Source organism: Rhinolophus hipposideros (assembly GCF_964194185.1).
Source record: "Rhinolophus hipposideros genome assembly, chromosome: 5".
NCBI classification, from domain to species: Eukaryota; Metazoa; Chordata; class Mammalia; order Chiroptera; family Rhinolophidae; genus Rhinolophus; species Rhinolophus hipposideros.
In genome coordinates, this window is record NC_138051.1 from 18,431,089 (window position 1) to 18,453,090 (window position 22,002).

A 22,002-nucleotide genomic window follows, 5' to 3' on the forward strand; every position below is an offset into this window, starting at 1 on the left:
GTGTCTTTTATTGTAATAATTTTTTTATTTAAACACTCACCATATTTGTTTGATCACACCTTGTATAGTATCATGTCATCTGAAGTAATGAGTTTTACTTCTTCCTTTCCAATTCAGATGCATTTTACTTATTTTTCTTGTCTCATTATTGTGGCTAAAGCTTCTGATACTGTGTTGAATAAAAGTGGTGAAAGTGGACATCCTTGTCCTGTTCCTATTCGTAAGGAAAACACTTGTAGCTTTAATCCGTTGAGCATGTTAACTGTCAATTTGTTAGATATGGCGTTTATTATGTTGAGGTCTGTTCCCTCTGTCCCCACTTTGCTGAGAGTTTTTATCATAAATGGATGTTGGATTCTGCCAGAAGCTTTTTCTTCTGTTGATGTGATCATACGATTTTTCTCTTTCATTTTGTTTATGTTATGTATCGTGTTAATTGATTTGAAGCTATTGAACCAGCCTTGCATCCTGGGAATAAATCCCATTTGATCATGATGTGTGATCTTTTTAATGTACTGCTGGATTCAGTTGCTAATATTTTGTTGAGGATTTTTGCATCTATGTTCATCAAGGGTGGTCTATAATTTTTTTTTTTTTTTTTGGTAGTGTCTGTGTCTGGTTTTGTTATCAGTTTAATGCTGTCCTCGTAAAATAAATTAGGGAGCCTTCTCTCCTCTTCAGTTTTTGAAATAGTTTGAGGACAGGTATTAATTCTTTTGGATGTTTGGTAAAATTCACCCATGAAGCAACCTGGTCTAAGGCTTTTGTTTGTTGGGAGTTCGTTGATTACTGATTCAATTTAATTAGTAGGTATCTGTTGAGATTTTCTGTTTTCTTCCTTATTCAGCCTTGGAAGATTTTATTTCTAGGAATTTATCCATTTCTTCTAAGTTGTCCAATTTGTTAGCATATAATTGTGCGTAGTATTTCCTGATAGTCCTTTGTAGTTCTATAGTATTGATTGTCACTTCTCTTTCATTGATCAATTGTTTTTTAGACTCTTTTTCATTTATTTCCACTCTGACCTTTACTGCTTCCTCTCTTCTACTCACTTTGACCTTTGTTTGTTCATCTTTTTCTAATTCCTTTAGGTGTAAGGTTAGGTTGTTTATTTGAGGTTTTTCTTGTTTATTGAGGTATGCCTGTAACTATAAATTTCCCTCTTTGAAATGCTTTGGCTGTGCCCATAGTTTTGGGGTCATCATGTTTTCGTTTTCATTTGTCTCAAGATACCTTTTTATTTGTTCTTTGTTCTCATTAACCCATTCATTTTTTTAGTAGCATGTTATTTAGCCTCCACGTGTTTGTGTGTTTTTCAGTTTTCTTCCTGTAATTGATTTCTAGTTTCATATTATTGTGATCGGAGAAGATGCTTGATATGATCTCGTTATTAAATTTATTGAGACTGGTTTTGTGGCATAACATGTGGTCTGTCCTGGAAAATGTTCAATGTGCACTTGAAAAAAATGTATATTCTGCTGCTTTGTTGTGAAATGGTCTTTCATTTGGGATATGTTTCTTTGCCCCCTTATTCTGACTGACTCCTTGTGTTTGTTTCTGTGTGTTAGGTAGATCTGCTACATCTCCTTGTCTTGGCAGAGTGGCTTTATGTAGTCAGTGTGCTGTGAGGCCCAGTGACACAGTCTTCCTGTTCACATGAACCAGGTGCTCCAGAAATGTCCCTTGTGTAGGTTGTTTGTGTCCTTCTGTTGTAGTTGAATCCTGATTGCTATTGGCACATCAGTGGGTGGTATTGACCCTCAGGCTGACTGGCTGTGAGGACTGGCTGTGACTATAGCGGACAAGCTGTTGTGAAGGGATTGACCCCATAGAGTAGGAGTTGCTTTATTGAGTCTCTGGTGCCAGCTGAGTCTGCCCTTCGGGTATGTCGTTTGTGGAGGTGGTTGGGTGGCGCTCTGATGTGGTCTGAAGCCATCCACCAGTTTTGTTGGTTTTGGAGGCTGTTGGGAGGGGTTCCAGTGCAGGCCAAGGTCAGCTGCCATTTGTACCCAGTTTGGGGCCACCTAGTGGGTGCTACTAAGTGACCTGAGGTTGATTGCTGCTTGTCAGTCAAGGTGGGCTGCCACTAGTGCCGGGTTTGGGACCCTTTGAGAGGCACCATGATGTAAGCTGAGGCCAGCCACCTCTTTTGCTGGAACCCACTTAGGTGAAGCTGCGTTCCAAGCCAACAGTCGCTGAAGCTTATGCCAGGCTTGGGGCCACCTGATGGGAGTTATAATGCAAGCTGAGACTGGTCGCTCTTTGTGCAAGGCTTGTGGCCATTTAGCAAGAATTACAGGGCACGCTGAGGCCAGCCCCTGCTTGTTAGGGGTTTGTCAATCTTGAGAGATTTTAGGCAAGTCCTCAGCATAAACTGAAGCCACTCCTGTAGAAAAGCCTCTGGAAACAGCTTGGTCAGAAGCGTGGTTGAGTGGGGTGGAGTCTCAGGGAATCACTATAGTGGGGTGAGTGGTATTAGCCAACTTAATGGAGAGCTCAGATTTGGTGCCTGTCTGTGCTGAAATCTGGGTGTGGGGAGTGCTCAACAAAGGCGCAGTCGTGCCTGTTAGCACTTTGTCCCTAGAGAGAGCCACCCTGACCTTGGTCCCTATAGCCCTCACCTTCACGCCAGTCAATTCACTTCCTCCCCATTTGTTCTTGGCGCTCTTCAGGCTGCCACCCCTGAACTGGAACCCAGAGCAAGTGAGTTTGTGAGCAGTTTAGTCTGTGCGTGGCTCCTCAAAAGGAACACCTGGTACTCCAGCCACCCTTCATCTCACTCAGCCACAATCCCTGCTGGTTTTCACAACCAGATGTTATAGGGACTCCTTTTGCTGGCACTGATATCCCCAGTTCGGGAGACCAGTGTGAGCCTGGAACTCCCTTACTCCTTAGGGAGGACTTCCACATCCAAGATACGCCTCCCAATTATTAATTGCATATGACCTGCCCATTCTGTGTCTCCGGACCTCCTGCAAGTCTTGTAGTGGCTTCTTTAGATCCTTGGTTATAGTACTTCTGCTCAGCTAGTCATCAGGTAGTTCTCCCTGATGGTTGTTCTATAATTGAGTTGTAATTTTGATGTGGGCATGGGAGGAAGTGAGCACAGCCTTTGCCTACTCTGCCAATTGACTGGAAGTACCCACAAATTGCATTTGAGTTAAATGTTTGTACAACCTACTGGGCTTGCCATGGAAGTAGTGATCACAAAACTGAAAGTTGCCTTTTCTGACAGTAAAAGCATTTCAAAATTACATTACATGATTAAGAAAATTATTGTGGAGCATGAAGGACTGTTGCTTTGTTAAAACCAAATCCATCTTTTATTCTTCCTATATATCAGTAAAATGAAAAACATGGACTGATTAACCTTCTGCAGTATCTTTTTTTCATATTGTATTTTTCTGAGAAATCAGTTTCCTCTCATCCAAATAAGTGAAAAGTCCTTCTACATACCACAAACAAGAAATATTATCAAAGAGTTCTTGCTCATGAATACAGGAATATTTCTTAAACTGACATTGGAAATTGTCCTCATGGAGACAGCACCTGTTATTTACAAAGATTTGACCCAACGGTCAAAATAAACTATTTTCAGGACAGGTGTAGGACTTTTGGGTGCCTTGTATTTGTGTTATCTTTAACATCCCTATGACGTAAATAGGAGCAGATGGAGGTATCTCCGTTTAACATACAGATGAACTGTGGCACAGAGAATTCATGCACCTCTTTTCCAGGACTGGACTGAAATTAAACCCCAGTTTCTTGACAGCTGTTCTTGACACAGTGACAGAGGACCACAAGTAATTTCATACATAAGTTTTAAAAGTAGTTACTTAAAATGAATAATGTTAATTTTATGAAGTACAGATTAGATTTAAACTATGCTATAGAAAATGTTTGGTTCTCATTATTTTTAGAATATTCCTTCCTCCCTTTTCTGCTTTTACAGAAAGTAGAAAGAGGATTAGTGGATAATTATATTGCTGTGATTGCAGCACCTGTGTGTTATTTCTTTTGATTGGCTAGTTCTGTATTAAAGATTCCTACCAGCTAAAAGTCTCCCTCATCAAATGGCTTTTTATTAGCTAGTTTTGGCTTAGGTGGTTTTAAATTTACAACAAAAACCTTCTTAATTCAACTTAGACTTGTACTTTACATTTTGTTCTAAATTTGTGAGTTTACCACGTTACCTTTTTATCATCTCATCCATTTCAGTTTTTAATTTCAGTGCTAATGGCAACGTGCACTCACAGTAAGAATATATCTTGAGCAATCCTTTTGTCGGTAGTCATCAAGTTTGCATATGCCACTCAATTTATAGGTACTAATAACTCTTCCCTAGAGAGCTGCCTTTTAAGAAATAAGTATCTAACCTATTATAAGGAAATATAGGAATTAACCGCTTTGGATTCTATGGTTACCATTTCAGATGCTAACAGCACTGTTTACAACTTTTTCATTATCTCAGTCACCAGAAGCCCCTTGTTTGTGGACCTAAGACTATGGTTTAAGTACTTAGAGTTCATTAAATCTCCTCAATACATGTTTTCCAAAGTAAAAAGGGTAGAAAAATGTAAGTACTATAGATTGGGTTGGTTTGTTTTGATCTTGTTGTTAACTTATTTGGCCACGTCAAAGTTTGAAAATTATAAAGAATTTTTAGGTTAGTTACCACAGACTATAATTATTTACTAAGCTAACAGTTTTTCTGAAGATAACCCCCCAAAAAGGAAACTTCAGGCATTGGCCTGCCTAATTCGTGATGAGTGTTGTAGTTTTTTCATTTAAATTCAACCATTAATGATTGTTTCACTCTTTAAAAATTGTTTTAGAAATCGTTTTCACTAATGAAGATATTTTGTAATTTTATTGAATACATCGTGTGTTTTTACAAATTAATACATTATATCTGGACAATTTTAATTTGTATCTTTTTATTTTAGGGTTTCTTCAGTTTTATAAATCTCCTTTCGTATAGTGAAATAGAATTACACTCCAAAATGTATTTTATCTAGACAGTCATTTTTTGCTTTAATAAATTTCACTACATTGGAAATATCTTCCCTGGTTTAGAAATATTAACATTTGCTTTCTTTCGGCTTAATTTTTGTGTAAACTCTAAATATAATAAGATAAAAGTAAAATATTTCATTTATAGGCCTTGTGAAAGTAGAGCATTTTAAAAGCAGGTAGGTGTCTCCACCCTACTTTTCATGAAGCATTTTACCCATTCAAGCACTTTTAAAAACAGCTTGTTTTGATAGCAGACTGTTCTCCTGTGGGCCTTCAGCCTTTGCTTCCTGGCAGCACCTTTGGTGCGAAAAGAGAGTGATCAATTGGGAGACTATCAGTGCCAGCATGCATAGAGTGATAAGTTAACACACCACTGGGAATTTCTAGGGCCCACCAAGATACTTCACTTCTAATGTGCTAACAAGCTCATTTTTCTACCTCTTGCCTCTTCAGTTATTTTTTTTCTCAGAAGAGCTTAGAAGTTGAGTGCATCAGGCATAATGAAAAGCTCTGTAGGAGGGAGAAGCAATAACCCCATTTTTCCCTTTTCAGCCAAATAGAAAATTAGTTTCTGGTAATACACAAAGGCCAGTATTTTTTGTACAAGGGGCACTGCTGTGAATCAAAGGACTCTATTAACTGCAGAAAATTCGGCAGCTGTGAATCTCCCCCAATGAAAAAAGTACTTTCCAACAAGTTGTGAGATATGTGGTATTATTTAGATTGAACCATCAGTTTCATCCTCTTCCATTTAGAACCATATACCCTCTTTTAAAAGTGTGCTATATTCCTTTTCTACATCAACACTCAAAAATGTCTATATGATCCTTCCAGATAATCCTTACTGCTGTCATTTTAATATAGCATCTTGTCCTGTTGCTATCCATTTTAGAAGTAAAATTATTTTGAAGTTCAACCCCAGTGTATAGAATTGAAAATAATGGATAGCAAGGAACGGAGATTCAGATTATTTCAATATTTGATGCATAAAATAAATTGTAATAAAAGAGTCCTCAAGCCATGTAGAGGGCAAAAGACATCACAGTGTAAGTCAAGTGCCTACTGAATATAGTAGTCTTACCTTTACTCTTATGCTTTTCTCCTCTTTTTAATGACCTTTTGTAAGTGTAACTGGTTATAGTTTCTCCCATTGAATTAGCATTTTAAATTAGCTTCCTCAAATTTTTTTCTTGGTCTTGATTGTAGACTTTGGCTATACTATCTAGAATTGTAGAACTATAGTAATTGAATTGCAATTTTTTAAAAAAAAGAAAAAGAAATTTTGAGAAGAAAATATTAAAATGAAAAAATTCTGTGAAAAAAGAACCAATAGGCAAATTTTTATTATTGTTTATACTTATTTAAATGTCTTATGTAAAGCCTATCAACATAGCACACTGAGTACAGCAGGAAAACTTTTAAAAGTTGTAGAAGAAAGGTTAACTGATTTCTCAGTTCAGGAACTATACGACATGAAGTCAGCATGTGAGTTTTTCTTGATAATTGTATGTTGCTGCCTGCTGCTCCACATTTTGACAGCCATTTCCATAGTTGCTTTCGTGAACAACAGAAATATTCTCTCTCTTTCTCGCCCTCTCTGTGCTAACAGCACAATCAGGCCTGCTGAAACAGGAAGCCTGGAGTGGGTTGTTCAAAAGCAACAACACTTCAAGGTACTGGTTGCTTGTCAATAATATCAGAGAAGAAAATGTGGTGAAAGGGAAGTACAGTATTTTTCTGTCAGTGTCAGTGCCCTGTAGATGCTTTGTTAGACAGTATTTAGGAGTCCTGTGGACTCTTTGCAAATATTCCTGCTTGTTTCGGTGTTATAATTGACTAGGTATTTTTTCCTGACATACAGATTCAACTATGTATTTATCTTAACTGCATGGAGTTATTCGAGGATTACAGCAACAGTAGTCTTCCATTCAAAATGAGAAGAATCATTGGGAAAATGCACAGATTTTAGAAAAGGAGGAAGATATGCAGGAATTTTTCACAATAAATCTTTACAAATGAGAAATATAGAATTTCAGACATAGTATTTTAAGCAGCATTACACTATTTATTGCACAGCTTTTCAGAGTAAATCTGCAGATCGAAGCTGATTAAAAAGATGAGCCTAGGCTGACCTCATAGCAGTTGAATCTTTTCTCAAGTAAACTTCCCTTTCTTCCAGTAGTTGAGTATTATAATTATTCTCTAATAAATGTCTCCCTGCTAAGTTGCCATTTATAGTGGTATCCTGAAGTGTATACTCATGTTAAAAACTCTATTTTTACTCTTTACAAAGTCATACTTTTAAATATATACAAGAATAATTCGTGAATAATTATATTAAAAAGTAATCGCTTAGCAGTCACAGTAGTCCTTTTTGATGAGATGTATTCTTTTCCAATATAAGCTGTATTTAAGTTCATCCTTAACTGAAGGAATCAGCTATGAGGAAAGAGCACGAAACCTGCAAACGATTGTCCAGCACCATTTAGAACCAACGACATTTGAAGATTTTGCCGCACAGGTTTTTTCTCCAGCTCCCTACCATCATTTACCATCTGATGCCGGTGAGACTAAAAGCAAGTATTAGTTACTTGTCATTATTGGAACTTGAAATGCAATACCCTTTTGTTCTAAAAACTCTTAAAATAATAGAAAACTTGGTTGAATAAAATTCCAGTCATTGAAATATAGTTTTCATCATTATTTAGTATTTGAATTTGGCCTATAAATTTGATTTATGCTTTCTTTTACCTAAATGGAGTGCCTTTAAAAGTCCACAGTCTTCATGAAAGTACATGCACCACATTTTATCTGAGACAATGGGCGGTGTCTGTATGTTTCATGAAATCATTATTTAAGTATCTGCAAAAGGAACACAAGTTGAGCATGCACTCTCTGTTGACTTTAGAGGATCAAATTTTATGGCCAAGAGTATTGCCTTATCTCTAATTTTCAAATAAAGTTAAATAACTGGTCTAGATTGAGAAGTACTTAAAACAGTAAATTATTTTTTAATATTTAAAGATTATAAGAGGGTAATGCATTTTTATTATTAACTAATTTTAAAGAATCAATAAGAAAATAAATGACTCATGGCCTTCCTATTCTGTAATACTTTGCACTCCTTATGATTGTTTCATTTATTTTATTTTCCCTCTTTAGATCATTAAATATCAGTTCTGTTTATCTGAAGGTAAGACAAAGTGTCAACCAAAACATTCTTTGTTCTTCCCCCATTTTCTTTTTTAAAAATTAGCAAGCACTAAGCTTGTAACTCAGACAATAAGCAAACTTAACACTGCCCTGGTTCATACTAAACATTTCAGAAATTGTCACTAAATTTCTTTCAGAATTATACTTACTAACCCAAGTCTGCATGAAACACTAACACTGGTTCTGGGATAAAAATAACTAATAATAAAAACCCTCAGTTGAAATTAGTTACACTTTATTGTATTGACCTTTTTTCGTTTCTCAGCATGAAAAACTAGTACTACTGAACTGAAATGGTGTGTCTTTGTATTTTGTAACGTGTTGGATTGTTATTGGATATCTTAACTCATCATATAGTTATCCTGTTGTGTGCCTTGCACTGTACTAGGCACCTGAAATACAAAGATGACTATTTTGATGGTGTTCAAAGAACTCAGGAAAAGAGAATACAATATACTTGAAGTTCATTCTAGTTAGCCTTCAAATTCTCTTTTATGTTTTTTTTATATTAAAGAAGTTTAGAAGGCACAGTACTCCTTTTCTGACCTAATTTGAAAAAAAAAATTACTGTAATTCTCAATTGAGGTTTAGTCAATGAAATTAAAGCTTCCATTCCTGTCACCATTTAATTGTCCATTATAAAAATAATTTTACCAAAAAACTTCAAAATCTTTGGATTAATATAAAAGACCTCGCACAGGCAAAATTATATTAGACTAGGTTGAATCTTTCGAAAGAGATTAAAAAGTCTAAGATTCACGTCAGTGGATTGACACTATCTAAAACTAGTTAGGCATTAAGAAAGGTGGTAAAAGGAAGACATTAAAAGTAAATTAATGAACAAAATAAAAACTAGCTAAGTATATGGAAATTTCATTTTTAATAATAGAGAATATCTGACAAAATAGACTATTAAAATAGATATGAATAATGCTTTGTCATATTACCGTTGATCTGTAAATTTCACAACTGAAAAATATTGGTAATAGGACCACATTCAGACTAACTTTTCCCCTTAAATGTATAAAGGCTGTCATTTTTCATGTTGTAGCTGTTTATCAGCTGGAGTCCTTCATATTCCTCCTAATGTTCTTTTCATATTTTGCCTATTATCCTGCACATTTTGCCAGATAATGCAATATGGGAAGTAAGTAGTACTCTCACTTTCTGAGACATTAAGTAAAGGATGATACAGCAACCAAGTTAAGGCTCTGCCGGCTTCATTTTTTAATGTATTTTACTATTTTATTTACAACTTGTTTAACATAAAACTTAACCTTAATTATCTAAATAGTGACGAAAATGTCAATTTTAACATAAACCTAATACCATGCTACAAATTCTCTTCAGTTATTTTTTTTAAATTGTCTTTGCCTTTATGAACCATTAGAAACATACACTCTAATTTTTAAGAGGATGTTTTTACCTATGAATAACTTGGTCCAGTATTACCAAATACATTCTTATGGTTTTTTTCCAGACTGTTATAGTTATTAAAGAGAAATTTTTAGCAGAGTGGTTCACAGTTCAACACAATAATATAAAAATGAAATATTTACTCCTACTGTAACAAAAAATATTATCTGAAAAATGATTGTTTTATTTTTCTTCCAGTTGTATCAAATTTTGATTTTCCTGTACTAAACCATACCATGCATACAGAACTCCTTTTAAAGTTGTAAGTCAAAGTGGGAGAGAGAAGTCATGAAATAAACCACATAACAACAATATGGACCTGACTTAACGGTTTACAAAAATTATGTAATAGTGTGAAGTTTTTTAGGTTCATTTTTCTTTTTTCACTTATGACAAAATTTGAGGAAATGCATTCATAATTGAAGTAAAAATTAACTTTAAATGTCCTATACATACTCCATGTATTTAAAATAATACTAATATAATAATTTGAAATTAAGTTTTAAAGCAATGCCAATATGATATTCATGTAAAGCAATGCCAATATGATATTCATGTAAAAAGTATAATCTTTCTAACCAACCCTATAATATAATTCAGTGGAAAAAGAACTATTTTTTATGTTGACTTGACTTAAGATTACCTAAAACCTACTTTCTAGTTAACAGTAATGTACCAACTGTGATGACATTGAAATCCGAAAGAGGATTTTTCTAGATAATTTTTAGTACTTAAATATGAAAAACATTTTGGTGTATCATAGTTGATCCATAAATATCATAACTGTGTTTTCTCAAAATGGACTCTGTCTATGCCAGTAGACTGATACTTAAGGGAAATTATTTTTATCCCTAAGGTCATTGAGGGGAGATATCGTGATGTCACACTTTGTTGATCTTCCATAACTACATTAAAACATTATTAGATTGTTCTTGTCCCTTATTTAAAAAAAAAAAAAAATTACAGGAAAAAAAACCCCTTTATCTTTGTCAGGCATGTGTTTGGAAAATATCAAAAGTTTTACAGCGACCTCTCCTCTGACTCTAAACTTTAAAATGAAATTACTTCTCTTCTGGGCCAGATTACATTGGTAGTTCCTAATCTAGATCTTTTTCCCTAACATCACATTGCCTTTTCAAATCAAGTTGTGTTTTTTTTAAATAAAAGAAATTACAGAATGCCAACAAGAAACAGGATCCTGTTTTGATGAAGGTGCACAATGAATAGTCTTTCTCAATTTCAACATTAAAAATAACACCCATTTTTTCCAGTACTGTCTTATTAATATCAGCCATAAATTTTTTAATGCCTATTGTGTGGGATATCTAGAATTATCTCTAATACTCTATTACTTTAATTGAGCTACTAGATAACTCTCTTTGGATTTATTGTTTTTCTGCAAATTAGTAATTTTAGTACTTTAAAGGTTAGATTGATGTTTGACTATATTATATATATATATGTACATATATATATACATATACACACACACACATATAAATATACATACATCTGTACATCCATACCACTGTATAATTTACCTTAGAAAACTTACGGGTTTCTATATAAATAAATATAACAATAGGTAATAAGATTCAGTTACCATATTTTGCCGTGTATAATGTTCATTTTTTGCCCAAATTTGTGAGGGAAAAATAAGAATGCACATTATACATGGGTAGTACTAATTCCATATCTATATAAATGTTTTTAATTCTTTTATTTATGCTTATGAGTTAAAAGTGCAACTCTAGAAATCAGTAACAATATCCGTATGCAAAATAATATCCTGCAATACAATAATCATTTTGTTGAACTTACGACATACTTGCAACGAGGAAGAGTTCCTGGCTTTCTATGATACGTAAATATCGTGTATTGTTACTGGTACATAAAATTTCTTGTACCTTGTATCTTCTTATGTTTTGTAATGATTTGTCATATAAAATTTCTTGTACCATAATATGTTAAAAATTAAATGCTACAATTCCTTTAAATATTAAAAAACAAGTACCTAAATGTAAACAAATAAAATTTGAATAGAAAAAAAGATCTTTTTCCCTGAAAGTTTGGGCCCAAAACGTGGGTGTGCATTATACACGGCAAAATACGGTATTTCTATGGTATCAAGAAATTATCTAGAGCGATTATGAAGAGTAGTAGCTATTCTTCCTTTATTCTAAACTATTTTACTATTATTTCACAAAATCTGTATTGCCACATGTAGATGGGATAGCATTAAGATGGTCAGATCCATCTCTCTGAATCTTTGAATGGAATGATCAAAATTTAGCCATTGGTTTAGTTACCATTTTTAGCTCAGTGCCCTTCTTTAAAAGTTATTTTAAATTTTCCATTTCTTCCCAGGCTTTGAAATGATCTGAAAGAATATATTTTAGGTTCTCAGAAGATAGTTATTATACACACTCACACACACAATGCCAAAAAAATGTATACACATTTTAAGAAAGGAAAAAACTGTTAAAATTGTAATACTCAATATATACCAATAACAAAAGATGAATACAAGTCACGTTTGACTTCTGCAATTACAAAAGGTGCTCAAAGTGGTTACCATCAGCATCCAGGTTCATCTGAATATGGCAAACTACTGCTTGAGCAGTGTTGACCAAAGTGTCCATGTGTATACATTTTGGGGCATCCCTGGGGTGTGTGGGTGTGTCCTTTAAGTAAGTGCCAGCAGGGAAATCAGTTTCCTTCAACATATAACAAACGTAAGCTGTAAATTTGTTTACAGTGTTTTTAAAAAGATTCCTAATCATATTTATCAATAGGTTAGCCTGAAATTATAAGCAGCCAATTGTATTGTTTGCAGTAGTATTTTGAACTTAGAAATTTGGCTTAAATGTTGTTGACCAAGAGTCAAATAATATCAATCTTAACTAAAGTCCATTAACCTTTTATAACAGCAACTACTAGGTTTAATTTCCACATAGAAAACATTCATTCAGAGTCGAATTTTTGTAATGAAAATAGTAAAATAATAATTGAGCAATTACTGAGTGCCAGGCACTGTTAAGTACTATACATGCATTCATTAATTTTCATGGCAGTTCTATGATATTAAAAAAATAAAATAGCTTACCCAGAGTCACCTGGTACGTCAGTAAAGCCAGAGTCTGACTTCAGAGTCCATGACCTCAACTATTATAATTGCCCATTTAGTCTAAATATTTTCAGCCCCTTCTTGCTGTTGAGAGAAGAGAGAAATTTCCCAACAATGTGTCACATTTACAAATTAGAAATTGTTAAAGATTTGTATTTTGAAGGCTCTACTTTTCCACTAAGTGGAAAATCTTTTACTTCCTTTTTTTTTTTTTAATAGTTTTAAAGTTGCGATGGGCGAAGTATGTATGGGCTTTGGAATCAGACTGATCTGGATTTAAATCCCAGTTCTGCTATTTATTATCTCCATGATCTCAAATTTATCTTAAACCCAGTTTTCCCATTTGTAAGGACATAAAATATGATAAGCTTAGGCTGATATGTTCTGAGTTTGCAATAATTGTAGTTATTAAATACCTTTCAATGAAACCGCTTGTACTTCTGTACTATTTTAAATTGCGTTTTTTCCTTTATGATATTCAATGGCGCATCCACACTAATCTTAATCGCTTACCAACTCCTTTAACAATATTAAAGCAGTAAGATTCTTTGGGTAATCTGTATCCCTTAATATAAGGTTCGTTTTTGTAGGAATATCAGCATAAGAGTAAATAAATTCTTTAATTTCCCCAAAACTAAACTTAACCAGTATGTTGTGTTCTCCACATTTCAACAATTATATTTTGTAAGTGATCATTTTCTTCAAAAATATTCCTAATTTCTCTCCCGTCTTTTCTAATCCTCATCTGTTCTGCTTCAAAGTCTATTAATTTACACGCTTACCTGTTTAGTGGCTTTATTATCCAGCTACACTTACTGTGTTCCTCCTCTGTGCCAGGATCTTTGCATGTGTAGTCATTCATCCCGCACAGCTTCGCAGAATAACTAGTATTGTGTCCATTTCACGAACAAGAAAACTGTCTCATTCAGTTGACCCAAGACCCAATAGCTAGTAACGTGGTGACAGACTTGGCATTTAACGTAAGTCTGTCTAACCCATGCCCATGCTCTTCCTAACACATCACATTGCCTCTGAGTTCAGTATTAATTGGAATTGCTTTTAAAGTCATATAATATTCTTAAAGGCTATATTTACCCAATAACTTTAGCAGTTTTATACTGGTCATACCTGTCAGTAAACAGTACAAAGGCACAATAAATAAGAATCCAGTGAGTTCCCTTTTATAATCTGTATAGATCCCCAAAGTCATATTCATCATGTTATTTTTTAATAATAGTTCATTGTAATCAATGCACAATATATGAATCAATTTATTATCCCACCAAGATAAAGACAGTCTGTGTGAGTACTGTATGAATGTTAGTAACAGATACAATGTGCCTAAACATAGGACTCCATAGATACTTTTTAAACTTTATACTTGAAGTTATATTAATGGTAGAAATCAATATTCTTTACAACTCAGGTGATATAAATCAGTACTTGGGCAGAATAGGATGTGAAATGAACTGTATCACTGTATTCTTTACATCTAAAATTGAAAGTTTGGGTATCCTTACATATTACACAATAAATGTCGTGAGGAGTTACACATAATTGTATACCACACACACTGAGAGACTGATGTAACTCTGAGTTGATGAAAGGGGTGGCGGTGGGGGCTTTCACCCTGAAGGCAGTAAGGGAGACATGGAGGAATTCCTGCTATTTAGGAAAATACTCTTCGAATTTGGCATACTCGAAAGCAGTGTCCTCCAATAAAACTTTCTATAATGGTAGAAATGTTCTGTACCTGTACTATCCAGTAAGTGGCTGCTGAACACTTGAAATGTGGCTAGTGCACCAAGAAGCCAAATTTTTATTTTATTTAATTTTAATGTGGCTCTGGCTATCAGCTCTAGAGAGTTTCTGACTGAGTAGGATAACATGACAGCAGTACAGTGAACACTTTGAAAGGTAGATGTTTATAGGATCTCTCATAGACTTTTTTCCTTTTCTTTTTTCCTATTTGAACTTGTTAGTTGGTAAGTATAACATTTGAATTTACAAAGCATTGTCCATTGTGAAACATCTCCACCTAACACATTGCATGACCAATTGTATTTCATTTGAAAAACCTGATTACTTTCTTCTGTGCTCCTCGGTTAACACCTGTAAAATTCTGCACTGTGTCTCTCATATCTGTTATGTATCTTCTCTTTTGTTTTTTCACTTCTGCCCGCTACTCCATTTCTTCATTTACAACAAAGAAAGAAATGCAGTGATAGTTCTCTTCCTCCCAAAACCTCCGCTAGAAAACATTGGCCATCTCAAGGTAAACAACCATGGGAAGGCCTCTCACGATTGGCCGGGAATAATGTGCATTACCAGAAAAAAAAGCATGAGCTACTGCTCTTCACTTTCCTTCTGCCATCCATCTGCAGTGCTTCCCTAAAAAGGGCCGTGGATTCATACTGTCCTCTAGGTTTTCCAGTATGGGTCCAGTGTCAGCCAATTCAGATCTTCAGGAAGAGTAAAGGTGAACAAAAATATATTTCCTTCTTGTATTTTGAAGGTCAGTCTCATTTCAATTAGAAAAGAATATTGGAGCAGTTACTTTGAAAAGGAGGGCAACTGACCTGGATTATGAGTAATAAAATATTTTTTCTTTGACAACATATGTTTGTTCTTAAGTATAATTAGAACATTTGGCCTTAAAAACATTTTGAAATATTCTACCAAGATACATTCTTAATAATGAAAGGGATACATCTCAATAGACTCTGCATCCCTTATTGAACGATTTAGTGTTTCCTTATATAAATATTCATAACTTCAGTTGGGCACAAATGTTTTATTATGTGGAGGTGCTAGTATAATTATTTCCAAGCTTGAAGTGCCAGAGAGGTGCTACATTTGCTAACAAATATGCCAAAAGTTTCCCTACAGAGTAAGGAAATGTGTAAATTTAATCCTGCTACCTATGTGATGTCTGTTTGTCACACATATAAAGAAAATTTTCATGTACATCAGACCTAGAAAATCTGGATTAAAGTGCCTTAAAATATACAGAATTTTAAAAATTTTTATTATTCTGTTAAGTTTGCAGACTTTCCCTTTTTTTGAAGGGCTTTTTAATGTAATTTCTTATTTATTCATTCAGAAAATACCTGAGAGCCTACAGTTTGCAAAGTTCTGTAGAGTTACTGTATATTAGAGAATCATAATTCATGGAAATAAAGTACAGAGGCGAAGAACTACTTTATAAATGACACAGAATTTTCTAATTAGAACTTGTTTTGCTTCTAATTCTACTGGTTATATACTTGCTAGGACTGGACAATGTAACTGCCCAAAGTTTAAGTTCAGGAAAACAAAAGCATTGCCTATCTCTTCTAAATTGAGACATTTTGAGGGGTTAGTCTTTTTTGACTGACTTTCACATGAAAATTCTTGTCCTCTTCCTTTCCCCAGGAATTTATCTTGCTCCTTCGTAAAAGCGTATTTAAATACCTAGCATGTATAATGGTCTCATAGTGCTGAATTCCTTTTTGGAATCAATTGGTCCTTTTATTTTCAAGTTTGAGCAGTGAAGGCCCTTTTCTTCGTTATACCCTGTACCTTAGGGATGGGGATCAGTCAGTCAGTCCTTCTAACCTGCTTCTTAAGCCCTTCCCTGCATGTGAATGATGCTTTGGATCCTTGTCCTTTCTGACCCAAAGATTTTGCTTCCCATCGCTTTTCCTGGGGAGCTCTCTGGTTGATTCTGGCTCTGGAAATAATGATTGGCTCTTTCTGGCTAATACAATGACATGGCCACCAGGTCACTGAGTTTTCAATAAAATATTAGTAGACAGTTATAACAAGCAAGTTTGGGGCTTGCTTTTTCCTCTGAAAAGACCTCATTAAGAGTTGGGATCCATATCAGTACCAAAAGATTGTTTGTTACGGGAGGAGAGGCAGGGTGACCTGTGCTAATGCTCTTGCTTCTTCCCACAGGCTCCTACCCAGAGATTCTACCCAGTGAAATTCCCACAGCAACGCAGGTAGATGGGGCTGACCTGGCCTCTCCAATGTCTCCTCGAACTAGCAAAAGCCGGATGTCCATGAAGCTGCGTCGGTCCTCTGGCTCAGCCAATAAATCCTGAGGAGACAAGCAGCTGGGCAGTGACCAGCAGTGGCCACCTTGCATGCCCATGTTAACCCTTTCAGGCCCTCACGTTTGCCATAACATGCACGGTCCTTCCTGAACGTTGAGTTTTAAAAACACTGGATTTAAATAATTTGTACCTTAGTATTTTTGATTTGGGTTGTTTATTCAGTTGCGTTTCCCCCACACACACATACCCACACTCCAAACTGCCATATTTGGGGCAGTGGGGGGAATGGAGTTTTATTCCTACACCCTTTACCTTTCTAGATAATTATGTCTAAGTAGTTTTAATTTTATGATCAACCTTGAGCCAAAATATAATTGGACAGATAGTCTCATTATTTATTGTACCCCACTGCGACTTTATGGGCTCAGTAAATATATAGTTTTTTTTACAAATGTAAATTTTCAATTTAAGCATTTGTAAAGTTACAGCAAGAGTTGCAAATCTGTTAAAATACACAGGATGTGTATGGATTATTTATGTTATGAAAATAAAACAGTTAAAATAAATGGCCTTTTAGCATCTCAAATTCTAACTGAAATAATTTTAACATTAACTTCTTCCCAAAGCAATGCCTCATTTCTTGTCTGTGCAGATGATGCCATGACTTATTTAATAACCAGAAAAATCACTGTGCTGCACTTTGATTTACGTTTAGCTTCCAAATATTTTCCCAATATTTTGCTTTTTAAATGGTATCACTGTTACATGCCTTTTTTTTTTTTTTTTAAGATTGTGACCCGTTATTATTGATTGCTAGATCCTGGTGTATCTGTTCTTTCTTAAGTACCAAAAGGGTGGACTTGGGAGGGAGGAAGAAAAAAACTTTTCTGATATAAATGTGTTTCTTAAAGTAAGTGTATTTTAAAGGAAAAGGGAACATAATCCCAGGAGTCTAAATTAAATCTAACACCGTTAATACTGAATTTGCAGGTGCAGGTTGGTGTACATTCCACCCTCCAGAAGTATTTTCCTATAGTAGATAAGCTGCTCACGTTTTGCTCATATTTTGTTTTGAACGGGAATCTCCTAAGGAAATGTAGCATGACATCGGTACTAACTGCATGTGTAAATACATCATATTGGCAAACTATAAAATATAAATTATGTATCATCATTCATGTAGTATCTACAAATTTGTAATAGTGAAAAAATATATATGGTATTTAATAATACAATAAAAATATTATCACTATGTCCATGAGTGTTTTGTCTTTTATATTTGTCTTTTATGTATTTTCAGACTTAATAAGCAGGGTTATATGATTGATGGAGAGCTGTAAAGCATAAACCTAGATTATCTTAATCATGAAAAATGAATTTGAATTCTCAAGATACATCCCCAAATTATTTCTCAGAGATCCTACCAAATTCATTAAAAATGCAGGAAATTTTACACCTTCATAAGGGCCAGCCAGAAACTTCACCCAATGCACTGGCTAAAGCATCAATTTATCTCAGCCTCATGCTTCTTTGATTTCTTAAATTTTACTTTGTTTTAGAATATATATTTAGAAGCAAAACTTTTTACAGGCAGTTTCTAAAACCTTTGCACTTAAGTTTTTATTTTCTTAAAAATAAAAACAACTGCCGATGAAACTATGTAGAAAATAAACTAAAATTCCTATGAAAGCTTATGTAGAAGATAAATGGCCCTGGGAACAAGATTAAACAAGATAGTTTCCCACAACCAAGGTGAAGAATTACAAAGAGAAAAAAAAAAAGTAACTGCTTCTGCATTTCTATAGTGCTTTCATTTTTTTAATGAACAGCTAATGAATGGGTGATATGTAACAAAACGGAGTGAAAACACTAGCTTTTTTTAAAAAAAAGTATTTTAAATATATTTTCTGTTGACATTTTTGGGTGGCAAAGTGTCTTTAAAGAATAGTGCATTATTTTGTGCCTTTTGCACAGAGCTCAGTCTGTGCAGCCATACTTCAAAGGAAATTTTCCCGTTGCATTTGCACACCATTACATTCATTTTCAAAATATAATTTCTCCTGTCTGTATTCTGACTAAATGGGTCACTAAGATTCTAAAGTAGGATATTGGCTTTGGGGAGATAAGAAATGTGGTTTTGAAAATTAGGCTGTGTTCAATGGGATTCTTAAGACAAACACAACAAAGCACCATCTATGTACATTTATTTGGTGGTAAGCATCTTACAAATAACGGGCTATCTGTCAAGCAATACTTAGCCAATGTCCCAAACTCTGGCTATTAGGGCATGGGTACAGAATGTACACTGAATATAGTTTACAAAAAGAAATACTGAAACAGGTTGCTGAAAAATCTGAATATTGAATGAATTGTCATTCAGTTCCATAGTGGATTACAGGTATTAACCTCTTCCTTAAGCTGAACATAGTTTCACATATAACACACAACATGGGACTGACAACAGAAGCATTAAACAATTTGGATGAAACCCTACTAAAACAGTCAAATTTCAGGAGTTGAGTTCCATATTTCCAAAAAGCTATTTTTGGAAAAGTACCTCTTCCTGACTCCTACACACAAAATAGCTAAAGGTGAGAATCTTTGGGGGAGGGGTCTCATTTCCTTCCTGTAATGTAGCACCCCTGCTACCTCCATACACTAACTTAATGGACTTACTGAGAAAAGGAAAGTTTACAGGGAGATCCCCACATCTCCCCAAAGCGCAAACGTCCTCTTACATTTCCTGCCTACAGACATAGGTCTTAACTGCCCCCCCCCACCCGCCTCCCCAAGTTTGGCACCAATCACATAACTTAATTCACAGAATATACAATGCAAGATATCTGACCCCAAGAGACAGAAACTACATAGGTGCCTGCGATGGCATGAAAAAAAAAAAATAATGACTACCACTTTGGATAGCTGGAATCCTTTGTAGACATTGAGACGCACGCATTCACTGCGACTTTCCATAGGAATTACAAGTCATAGAGGATTCACTGGGGCCTGCAGAGTTGGGGGACGGGGGGATACTATTTTCTTGGGGAAAGTGAGAAGGATTTAAAGCTGACGGTCCCTGACCACGAATGTTTATACCATACACATACATACCTGTTCTAGAGAGGGGTTTTACATTTCGCTGTCCGCTCCTCTGGCGGAACATTGACTACTGGGACTTTCAGAAGAGAAAATACAGAAGGAAAGAGGGTAAACTTGCAAGTTGAAGAAAAGACCCACAAATTCCCAAGATCTGTTTCCTCCAAGGCCAACCTCGCAATCGTGCGCGTCCCCCGGCCCTCAACAGCCGGGCCGCAATGGCATCTGCAGCAGCAGTACCTGCCGACTTTCGGAGGGGTGGCACTTATTGATGTGGCGGGTCAGCCCCGGGGAGCTAAAAAAAGTGGACGGGCAGTGCTTGCACGAGAAAATTTGCTGAGCACCCCCGTCCGAGGCCCCGCCTGGGCTCGGCACCTCGGGGGTCGCCCCGGCTAACGCCGGCAGGAGCAGCTCCTCGCGGACGGCGTGCCACAGCCGGTGCTTGTCCCTGACATCGGCGGACGGGAAGTGCGCCCCGCACAGCGGGCAAGCGAAGGCCAGCGGGGCGCCGCGGTCGGAGCCGAAGCCCGGGGCGAGCGCGCGGGCCGAGCCCGCTTCGTGAGAGCCCAAGTGCTTGCGCAGATAGGCTTGGCGACGGAACTTTTTGTGGCAATAAGGGCACACAAAGATCTCGGGTCCCCCGCCACCACTGGCACTGCCCAGCCCAGGCACCCGGTGCCCCACAATCCCCTCCGGGTAGGGGACCCGAGGCAGCGGTGCCTCGAGGTGGGACAACACCTGGAGGCCCTGGGACGGGGCGCGGGCTGCGCGCGGCGCCGCCGCGGAGCTGTCCCTGGGCTCCGGGTGCTGATCCGCAGTTGGCTCTGCGCGACTGTTCTCCTTCCCCTCCGCCAGGAGAGAGGCGACCGTCCCGGGATCCCGGGAGGACGACGACGGCTTCCCGTCCGTTGAGGAGACGGTGGCGATATTTGCAGCTGCGGGACGCGGCTTGTGCCAGCGGCGATGGGACGCGAGGTTCGCTGGGCAGCTGAAGACCTTGTCGCACTCGGGGCAGCGGTACTCAACGCGCACGATGCGGGAGCAGCGATGCTGCGCCAGCGCGAAGGGGTCCGCGTACTGCTCCTTGCACAGCTGGCAGATGAACTCCCCCAGGGGCGTGCGGCTGCCCCCCAGGCCTCGGGAAGGGGCTCCGGGCTCCTCCTCCTTGATCTTCAGGCCCAGGACAGGGGACGTGGTCACTTCGTCGGCGAAGCTCAACTTCCTCATGGCCTTCGGTTTCTTGACTCCCACAGCCACCGGTCCAGACACGCAGCCCGGGGGCGCCTTGGCGCGGCGGTCGCCGGCAACAGGCCGCTTCAGGCCGTGCAGGGTGGCCGAAAGGGGCGCGGGGTCCGGCTGCAGCGCGGGCTCTGGGAACGGCGCCCGGAGTGGCAGCAGGAACTGCTCCCCCGAGGTCGGCGCGGCTGCCGGTGCCACTGAGCAGGAAAAAGCGGCCCCGGCGGCGGCGCCCCCGGGGAAGGACTCAGCGGACACGGGAGAACTGAGGCAGCGCTCCAGGAACGCCCGGCGCAGCTCCGCACCCACTGGCTTCGCGGGGCTGGGGCTGGGCCCGGGACCCTCTCTGCCATCCACCTGCCACTCTGCGCGTCCCCGCGCGTCCGCCCCGGGGCTCACCCCGGGCGCCCGACAAGGCGACCCCAACAGTTGGCGGGCCGCCTCCTCCGCCAGCCCCTTCCCGGGCTCTTCTGGGGGAGGGAGTGCTGCATGCTCCGCACCGGGCTGAGGGGCACTGCACGGCTCCTTGGGGAAGGGCGGCACCCCCTGGTGATCCAGCAGGGGGGAGACCCGCTCCACGAGACGCGCTCGGTAGGAGCCGCCCGTCCGTTTAGTTCGCTTCACCAGGAAGCCTCTTGGCATGGTGGAGTCGGGAGCGCGAGGGGCACGGAGTAACGGGGTCGTGATGGGGGGCCGAGAGCTGGCGGGCACTGCAGCTACCCGAGCTTCGCCACCGCGGTCATGCGTCCGCCGGCTTTATAGCTGAGACGCAGGCCAGGGGACCGCTGGGTGGCCTTTTGGCCGGAAGAGCCAATCAGGAGTGGGAGCGGGCTCGGGGGCGGGGCTTTCACCGTGCCG

At 38.0% G+C, this 22,002-nt stretch overlaps 2 protein-coding genes across 15 annotated transcripts in view; one reads left to right on the forward strand and one right to left on the reverse strand.

The window, feature by feature from the left end:
* The window catches only part of RALGAPA1 (Ral GTPase activating protein catalytic subunit alpha 1), a 214,538-nt gene extending 196,472 nt beyond the window's left edge, over positions 1 to 18,066 (forward strand). For 4 of the 14 annotated variants that reach the window (XR_013993432.1, XR_013993433.1, XR_013993434.1 and 1 more), the window contains 3 exons: positions 7,456 to 7,580; positions 14,983 to 15,251; positions 16,712 to 16,840. Coding sequence is in view for 8 of the 14 variants with exons in the window: in XM_081049576.1 (XP_080905702.1) it covers positions 7,456 to 7,592; positions 16,712 to 16,860 (286 nt within the window). In the remaining 6 variants the exon portion in view is untranslated. Of the gene's footprint in view, positions 1 to 7,455; positions 7,593 to 8,178; positions 8,210 to 14,982; positions 15,252 to 16,711 lie in introns of all 14 variants that reach the window. The other 10 variants (XM_081049577.1, XM_081049573.1, XM_081049580.1 and 7 more) reach the window with 6 other exon arrangements.
* Positions 18,067 to 19,699: 1,633 nt separating this feature from the next.
* INSM2 (INSM transcriptional repressor 2) lies at positions 19,700 to 21,801 on the reverse strand. Its single transcript, XM_081049581.1, has one exon. It carries the CDS (start codon positions 21,784 to 21,786, stop codon positions 20,110 to 20,112), a length of 1,677 nt encoding a protein of 558 aa, XP_080905707.1. The 5' UTR covers positions 21,787 to 21,801; the 3' UTR covers positions 19,700 to 20,109.
* Between the last annotated feature and the right edge of the window lie 201 nt (positions 21,802 to 22,002).